The following is a 9,987-nucleotide window of genomic DNA, read 5'->3' as shown; positions in this document are numbered from 1 at the left end:
CGACCCATTTAGACTACATACCCAGCTCTCCCTCCCAAGACATTAATCTGCACAAAAATCCTGATAATCGAGCCGTTGTCTGATGAAATCAAATAGGCTACACATAAGATAAAGACAATAGCTGTGCTGTGATTTCGACTATACGTGCATGTAAAATTAGAGAAGCAACATAATATATATTTTAACTGAAAGCGCTGCTCTTCTCTGCCGCTCGCTGAACAGAGCAGACGCAGAGAAAGAGCTGTGTGCGGAGCTGGGAAAGAGAGACTTAAGGTTTGGGCAAACCCTAAAGATTTGTCGCTAAACACTGTTTTGAAAAAAAAAAAAATGTCACTAAAGGGGTCTGAAAAGTTGCTAAATCAAGCGACAAAGTCGATAAGTTGGCAACACTGTCAGCACCTCCATTTTTCCAAATAACTTACGGGTTAGGCCACGGGTCAAACAGAAAATGCGCGCTGTGTTAATAAAATTAGTGCAGATAAAATGAATGAATTTGATACATTTGAAAGTTCTGTTATTATGCTACTCTGTGCGGTCGTCACCGGTCTATTAAAACACACAACATATTAAAGCGTCTTTGGTGTTTTCATGGGAAATCGAGGGGTTATGAGGTCATTAGCAGGCGACACAATGACACTATGGACACGGTCCATGTCACTAGTTAAAATTGCTTATTTCTCTGGATTTAAACATTCTTCGAAACATTTGGGATAATGTAAGTACACAAGTCAGCAAAATATATAACACTGTTCTAGTGGCTTTTGGATATTTTAATTAAAAAAATCTTACATATTGTGCCTTTAACGCAAATTATTATTATTATTTTTTTTAATTGAATGGCACTCTGACAAAATTATGCAAATAGTCTTCATTCAAACATTTAAAGCAAATTTCTATAGGTATTTTTCAGCTGCAATCTGTTGAGGTTCATCTCAAGGATAATTAACCAAATGTCTATGTTCAGAGACTTTATAATCAAAACACAGTTTCTTTGGGTGATCTAAATCTATTGAGGGATAAAAAGGTGCTCAAGAAGCATGAGATTGCTTTGGTTACCTCCACAGACGATCTGTTGATGTGCAGGTTTTCTTCCATTTTGGTGGCTTTATCTAAGGATTATTGCACATGTGTGACCAGATGCTGTTCTGGAAGGAATAGATAAAAATATCACTAATGGGGTTTTTGGTTCTGATGGTATAAAGTCTTTATTTGTATCTATTTTGTAGATAGTAGTAGGTTTATTGTCTTTCATTTCTATCATGCATGTTGCTTTAATCCATATTGGTCAAACTGCTGAACTTTAATGTATTGTGTTGCAGTTGCTTATCAGGTTGAAGTAATTTGCTAAAATTATTTTCTTGTCAAAGATGATTACACATATTTGGCACTTATAAAAACATGCTGTACTCTGTCCCCCAGGACATGGCTATCTTAAAGATTTCAAAGGAGCTGGAGGACAACAAGCGCCGTAATGTGGACGCTGTAGGAGGAGCTAAGATATGGGGTGGAGTAAAGGATGGTGGATGTGGAGCAGAAGGCTCACACTGGACCTCGTTCTATGACCAGCATGACAGTGCATATCCTCACCAGATTGACGGGTGGTACATGTCTGGACAAAGAAAAGAAGAACACAGCAGATTTGAAGACTACATGTTTGACGGGCTTGCACTGTCTGATGCTTTCTTAGGCAACTACTATTCTCAAGTAAGTATCAGTTTTACACAGCATAATCTTCATAACTAAACGTAAACTAACAATTAATCAATCATGTAATCAAAATAAATGAATCGACTATGTATTAACATTAATATTGCAAAATGGAAGACTCCAAATACCAGGTGCACATAACAAGCTTTTGCATAGCATGCCATAAAAGAGCACCAGAACAGAAAGCTTTAACCCTCATAATGCATTTGAGTTCATTTTGACCCGGAAGAGATACATAAAAAATTCTAAATCATACATAGTTTTTAGTAAGCGAACAAAACTTTTTTACAATTATTTTTTAAAAGATATAACCATTCACACACACAAAAAAAAGCTACACGTTTCACATTCCGGTCATTTTGGACCCAGGTAAGTATGGAGCACCATCGGTGTCAAAAATAATTTTTGTAAAATTATGTATGAAGTTATATTAGTGTAAAATATATTTTACCCCATATCTCACACTTTTGGAACTGAATTTTGAATATGTATGCATGCAATATTTATGCCCATTGATGAACCATTGCGGCATGAACAATGTGTGACTTTTTTCATCTGAAAGTAAAAGTTTATGCAAGTAAAATTAATTTATTTTGTTTGAAAACTTTTCAGTGTAATATTTATTAATTTTAGACTGTTTTTGAGTAATTATGAGTTATAAATTCAAAGGAATTTAATTAAATTTCATTAATTCCAATCCACAATATATATACACACACACACACACAATAATGCTTAGATTAGTTCTTATAAATTTAATAACATGGTAACATTCAAAACTGATTTTTTTTCCCCATCCACTTATTAATTAGAAGTTGCTAATCAGATACAATATGGTTTTCGTTGGAAAATACTATGACTATTTTATAAACGATTTATAACGATTCTTCAGGTCCAAACGGAAACATAATGTGAAAATAGCATACAGATTTTGAATGCATTATGAGGATTAAAGACCAGCCTGATGTGTTTATATTTTACCCCATATCTCACACTTTTGGAACTGAATTTTGAATATGTATGCATGCAATATTTATGCCCATTGATGAACCATTGCGGCATGAACAATGTGTGACTTTTTTCATCTGAAAGTAAAAGTTTATGCAAGTAAAATTAATTTATTTTGTTTGAAAACTTTTCAGTGTAATATTTATTAATTTTAGACTGTTTTTGAGTAATTATGAGTTATAAATTCAAAGGAATTTAATTAAATTTCATTAATTCCAATCCACAATATATATACACACACACACACACAATAATGCTTAGATTAGTTCTTATAAATTTAATAACATGGTAACATTCAAAACTGATTTTTTTTCCCCATCCACTTATTAATTAGAAGTTGCTAATCAGATACAATATGGTTTTCGTTGGAAAATACTATGACTTAACGATTTATAACGATTCTTCAGGTCCAAACGGAAACATAATGTGAAAATAGCATACAGATTTTGAATGCATTATGAGGATTAAAGACCAGCCTGATGTGTTTAAACTTGACCTTTAAACTTCAAAAAAACAGTAAAACAAATAGAAAATTCCGCAATACAGTATGTAAGGTTAGAAATATTTTCTAAAAATGTATTTTTGGGTCACTGGTGTATATGAATGGGTCAAGGGTTTCTGAATCAATAAATGCAACATTATTTCCTGTGTTACTACAGAAAGCAAGTCATGTGGCTAAGAAGCAAGACATAGGAGAAAGTCTAAAGATCTACGACTACGAGGGTCAGGAATCATACAAGGGCTCATTTGAGGACATCTGCGGTCTCTTACACGAAGACAATGACTTTGCTTTTCTTGATGACCTTGATATAAAGTTCAAGACACTGGCTGAGATCTGTAGTGGTTCTGCAATAAAGGCTGAAATCAGCACGACCGTCCCTGTGACCTCCAAACCGGTCCTCTCCACCACACACAAAGATGTCAACATACAAGAGTCAGTTAGTCATTTACAGTCTCAGGAGAAAGCAACCTCATCCGCCATCATTCATACCGCAGGAGCGCAGCAGACCAGCAGCATGTCTTCAACAGGAGTCTATGTCCAAGATAAAGTAGTGGTTCCTAACCAAACCCTGTTAGTCCAGCAGCCTGCGATGTACTACACCTCTGCCACCCCCGTTTATGTGATGGAAGCCCAGCCTACTCTGCTGGTGATGCCCAGCCCAGTCCTAGGCCTTCAGGAGAACCTGTTAATGGAGGAGAAGAAGGGCTCTGGTGCTTCTGCCAAACGTGAAACGCAGCACTACCAGAGTGTAGTTCTTGTTGAGAGGCAGCCACAAAAAGGGTCTTTGCAAACTCAAGGAGCGATGCAGATGGTTGACACTGAAATAATGCAGTCCATGGAGGCTCAAGGGGTTAAACGGGCACTCCATCCATCCGCCCAGATGTTTAACACTGAAATAATGCAGTCCACTGAGGTTCACGAGGTTAGACGGGAGGTCCATCCAGCCAGAAGGGTGATGGCAGGAGCGGCCAGAGAGACGGAAGTTTATGCTTCATTGGATATGAGGGTTCCTCAGAGTCTGTAAGCACTTGGGATGCACCGATACTACATTTCTCAGCCGATAACCGATTATTCAGAATAACATCTGCCGATACCCATACCCTGGTTTTCTTAAAGTCCAGGTAAACTGGAAGTTGCTGCCGACTTTACTTCAGTATTGTGACACTTCCAACTGAAACGGAATATTTAATATAGGGCGAGTTTTATTTTAATGCTCCTCCTCTCTCTTTTGCTTACAGCAAACTAAAGGGGTGGTTCCAAATATTCTTTGCCCAATTGCTCACCTCAAGACCTTAAGCAATGTGCGCTAACAAAGTAAACCGTATACATTTTAATAAAAAAATAAATCTCTCGCAGCTAATGCTGTGCATGGAACCCTCTCATTTGGCACATTGCTATAATATAAGACGTTAAAATTTACAACAAAGCCTGAACTGTTTTATTCAACTGCAGTTTATTTTCGGATATAATCAAATAAAAACTGAAACGTTTGTATATGACTCAGTTGCACATAAGGTAGTTTTCGTAAAAAAAATTAAAAACTTGTCTTCATGACAGATTTATTCCGACATACATACATAATTAACAATAAATAGGCTCCATCTGTTTTTTATAGCTAACTACCGAATTGTGGTAAATGCAGCGAGGCCCGTAGCCAGCTTTGAGGTCCGGACCTCGGTACATTTTTCACGTTCAAAACTAAAATTTGTTCTCTGAATGACTAGTTTGCTAATTAAAACTCCTCATATGAGTGTCTGCGTTTATAATTCAGTTTAAACCGTTTGCAAGAATGTTTAGCGTCCGCGGTATGAAAATGATCGCTGCAAGACGCTGGCAGAGTGAACGAGTCTTCAGAGAAAATTATTTTCCACTTAATTTGACACTTTAGAAAGTTAATAAAGTGCGATAAAAATCTTATTTGCAAAGGATTTGAAATAATTTCGGTTTATTAGTTTAGCGTCCGCGGTATGAAAATGATCGCTGCAAGACGCTGGCAGAGTGAACGAGTCTTCAGAGAAAATTATTTTCCACTTAATTTGACACTTTAGAAAGTTAATAAAGTGCGAAGTTTCAGTTTAGGTTCAGCGATATCTTTATCTTATCTTATTTGCAAAGGATTTGAAATAATTTCGGTTTATTATTATTTTTTTGTTTTTATTTGTTTTTATAGCAATATCTGGCAGCGTTGCATCTCCGGCACTTAAACTGACAGTTATCAAAAAAGCCCACGGACAGGTTATTGCAGACAGGCTAGCACATTCGGTTAGACAAACACAAAAAATATCATGAAATTATCTGTCAGAAACGTTATCAACTTTGTCAAAAACAGTAGCATTTAACACTAGTACACACAGATCTGTAGAACAAGTAAGTTACAGAATGAATTGAAATATAAGCAAACACTAGCCATGAAGAAGTCTATTTCATTCAGTAAAGTATTTAAGTACAGTATAGTAGTTTACTGTTGCATGATTAATAAACATCTGATAAAATTATCCACCCCTAACCTATAGTAAAATATTCTCACATTTTTACACAATAAATATGACATAATTTAACAGTGTTCATCCCTCCAAAACAGAGAAAACATCTTTCACAAACATCTACATCTCCGTCTCTTTTAAAGTGTTTAGTGTATATAATGAGCTGTATTTGTAGGGGTTTTTAGCTTAACCCCACCCCAGACCTCACTAATTTTCAAACTCTGGCTATGGCCATGAATGCAGTGCTAAGTGACATTGTTCACAAGCTGTTTTATTGTCATCTTTCCGCGGTTGAAACGCTGATTGAGCGATTACATAGACATGATACATTTCAGTAATTTGTACTTTATCTTCTGATGTTCATTCATGTTTATTTTGCGCTGTAACTTGAATTAAAGTGGAAGAGAGTCGCGCTCCGCACTGCCGCTTTAACTGAAGCAAAAACTGTATTTAATGTTTGAATTTTGCAATACAATAGACATTATTTGAGAGCTAAGACATTGTTTCTTATGAGATAATAAATAAACAAATAATATTTGAAGGAAAAAACACGGACATGGCAACCCCGGCTCGAACTATGGGTGATTCATAGGGTCAAAAAGGACTAGTGTTAACAACGCTATTTTTTTAATAGGATTGTGTTTTTTATCGACAGCCCTATAGTCTACATTAGAGGCATTTGCAGTCTGACAGGTTTTTCTGTGCCCTTTTGTTTGACAGCATATAATTAGCCCTGATCATGGCTGTTTTTATTGGATTGCCGATAGCGCAGACGGGTTTTGTTTACCGATACCGATTATTGGCCGATACATCGGTGCATCCCTAGTAAGCAGTCATAATCGACCTAAGATTGATGATTCCATCCCACATCTGCAAATCCACCTCCACTTGCTCTTGACCTATAAGGATTTTATTCAAGCCCTTCCTTACAATTAAGCCTCAGCAGTGGTTTCTCTCCGTTGGATATCCATAGCTTCCCTTAACAAATTCAAGACTCTGACGCTTGCATTCTGGACTGATTCTGGATCAACACCGTCTAACAGGCTTCTCTGGGGTCAGTGAACTGCACGGCCAGATTTAATGTCACTTACTAGAAAATGTACACTCCCACTGGGGTGGAATGATTTTTGAGCCTTCAACAACAAACCTTCTGAGGCACCACACACACCTCCATAACCATAAATAAATATTTATCATTAGCAGCAAAACAAAAATATATAAAATGAAAAAAATATATATACATTTTAAAATCTCTCTCTCTTCTGTTTTGCATTTACATTGCTTCTTAGCTGTGTGCTTCTCTGGTTTGGCATTGTGGCACTGCATGCATTTTTGTTATTTTTTTATGAAGTGTGACGTTGTTGTTGTTTTCTTTTTTTTGCTCATTTGTAAGTTACTTTGGATAAAAGCATCTGTTATATGAATAATGAATGTAAATATTTGATTGTTTACCAGCACATGACGGCTGTATAATGATCATCATTCGATGAACTCCTGCACAAATGGCATCAGAATGTTTGTGAAGATTTAGATTTTCAGAATTTTTATATGGATCAAAATCACCCAGATTGGACTTCTTTTATTACTGCTGTTGATGAGCTGTTTTTGGTGAACTAACAGTCTACAGTAAATATCCTTTAGTTCAAATAATCTTTAAGGAGGAAGACTTTCAGCTTATTGTGTTGTATCACTGAGGTACAGTGGTTAAATTATACTGTCAGATCAAAACAACTGTATCGATGTGATGCTTCCAGAGCAGAAAATATTAAATAAAGAACAATGTCGTGCAAGTGTTTTCCCATTCCATCTTGATTTTAAACAGTTTACTATAAGTTTTTATTTTGAAAATATAAATCATAATAGTCTTAAGAAGCTAAGACGAAGCTAACATCTGCATTTATTCTTGGATAGCAATTACACAGATTTATCACCGACATGGATGCAGTTACACCTCCAGATGAACTGAAGTTGACAAGCAATATGTGACCAATGACTTCAAAACACTTCAAACAGGCTTTTCAGCTGTATTTGAGAGACTTTGGCACGGATGGCAAAAGCAGTGAACAGAAAGTCAGAAAGCAGTGATTATGAGTCAGTTTCTGTATCTTTGCGAAACCAAGAAAAACCACACACACAAAAAAAACACTATTCTAATAAAAAAATCTTAATTGTTATATATCCTATGATAATGAATACTTATTTGTCAGCTGCCATGACTGCAAAATTGCTACCCATTTAAAATGAGAAGACAATATCTGTCTCTTTAAAAATTTATACATATATATATACAGTATATTATATATTGCACACACAGGCAAGACACTTAAATTTGAAACCATTGGTGTATCCACTGGTGCTTGAATCCAGGTGATTTATTTTAGTTTGTCACTGGCGGTACCTCTATACCTTTTCTGAGTAAGCGGTGATTGCTCACGCAGATCTATTTTGCTTGTGCCTAAGTGCCTTTGTTTGGAGGGAAATAAATCATGATATAATAATAAATCATGCATGCATTATTCGACAATATTAGCCTCAGTTTTGTCCATCAAGGCAAATATTATACCACCTAGTGGTAAAATAGTGCAAGTACCTTTTTTTTTTTCTTTTTGCTGGATGATCTGAAGCTAAACAGTGAAGAAGAGAAGATGCCTGGACTTGTGGTATACATAATCATGTACAAAACAAATACTTATATGCTAAATCTGAAGTAATCATACACAAAGCACATTCTCATATAACCCGACACCAGCCCTAAACTTATGATTTATTGACTTTTTGTAGCACAGCCCAAAGACATGCAGATGAATTGAACAGTTGTCCCCCTGCATGGTTCTCGCCATGAATATAGCCATAGATGCTGGAATGGCGTTAAGAAGAAAATAAACAAACAAACAAACAAACAAACGTTATGTAACTCTCTTCCTTTCACACATTTTCAAACGTTGCCTCTTTTTTCAAAACTTTACACACGAATCCAAGAATTGCACACACAAAATGCAAAATGCCTAACGCTGGCCGCACCGATGAGCGCCATATAGTAGCCTATTTTATTTTTATTTTTTTCAATCAAACCAAAACGTCGCGTTGCCTTTCGCTGCGCGAACATTGTGTATCGTAGTGATTTTCCCCCAGTCCAGCCCACATTCCTTTTATTCTTGGAGTGAATATGTCATTTGTCGCAATTTGTTTTGCCTTGTTGCATCGCGTTTTGTGTGACATGTCCTTATGTTTCTATACTTTTATTTTTCGTGATATGGTTTTGTCAAAACACGGTTTATGCGCGCGTGTGTGTGTTGTGTTGGAGATCAGCAACATGTGTGATAGCATAGAGGTAGTAAAAGTAATTGCATGGTACAACGGGGCTAAAGGCACCTAGAAAATGAGCTTTTGTACACCTCCCATAGTGCATGAATTGTTAAAAAAAATCATGAGGTAAGAGTGCAGTTTGCTCTTGACTCGGGGTAAAAAAATAAATAAATAAAATAATTTATCTAAAATATGTTTTGAGTACGATGTCAGTTAATATATATATGAAAAAAAACCCGACATGAATAAATTTTTAAAAGTAGGCCTACGAAAAAATGTATTTAGACAATTAAAGGTTCTGGAAGTTTCTTACATTGCCTAACAGAGATCCCGTAATTTAATATGGCATTATAGTACTATCACTAAATACAAAACAAAAATTATGGTTTCTTTAAAAATATGATGATTATGTCTAAGACATACGCCCATTATCTCAGATGCCATACAGGATTTAAAGGGATAGTTCACCCAAAAATGAAAATTCTGTCATTAATTACTCACCCTCATGTCGTTCCAAACCCGTAACACCTTCGTTCATCTTCAGAACACAAATTAAGATATTTTTGAGGAATTCCGAGAGCTCTCTGACCCTCCCACAGACAGCAATGTAAGTAACACGATCAACGTCCAGAAATCCATGTGACATCAGGGGTTCAACCATAATTTTACGAAGCTACAAGAATACTTTTTGTGCGCAAAAGAAGAAAAAAAAACGACTTTATTCAACAATTCGTCTCCACCCTGGAGCCATTTTGGAGAATATACGCAAACAGCGTATGCTGTTCTGTGTCAGCTGCGTCACGCGGATACGATTTCTACATTTATTTACGCTTTGATTTGAACGAAAACAATGTATCCGCGTGCCACAGCTGACCAGAACAGCATAAGCTGTTTGCGTATATTCTCCAAAATGGCACCAGGCACGCGGAGGAGATGAATTGTTGAATAAAGTCGTTATTTTTGTTTTCTTTTGCATACAAA

General features: G+C 36.1%; 1 protein-coding gene across 1 annotated transcript in view; it reads left to right on the top strand.

The window, feature by feature from the left end:
• The window catches only part of dsg2l (desmoglein 2 like), a 33,082-nt gene extending 28,583 nt beyond the window's left edge, over positions 1-4,499 (top strand). The window contains exons 13-14 of the mRNA XM_016508285.1: positions 1,420-1,704; positions 3,375-4,499. Of these exons, the coding sequence (XP_016363771.1) occupies positions 1,420-1,704; positions 3,375-4,241 (1,152 nt within the window). The 3' untranslated portion in view covers positions 4,242-4,499. The remainder of the gene's footprint in view (positions 1-1,419; positions 1,705-3,374) is intronic.
• Positions 4,500-9,987: the final 5,488 nt, after the last annotated feature.

This window comes from Sinocyclocheilus rhinocerous, unplaced genomic scaffold (genome assembly GCF_001515625.1).
Source record: "Sinocyclocheilus rhinocerous isolate Xijiao unplaced genomic scaffold, SAMN03320098_v1.1 scaffold173, whole genome shotgun sequence".
NCBI lineage: Eukaryota > Metazoa > Chordata > Actinopteri > Cypriniformes > Cyprinidae > Sinocyclocheilus > Sinocyclocheilus rhinocerous.
This window is presented reverse-complemented; position numbering and strand designations above follow the sequence as displayed.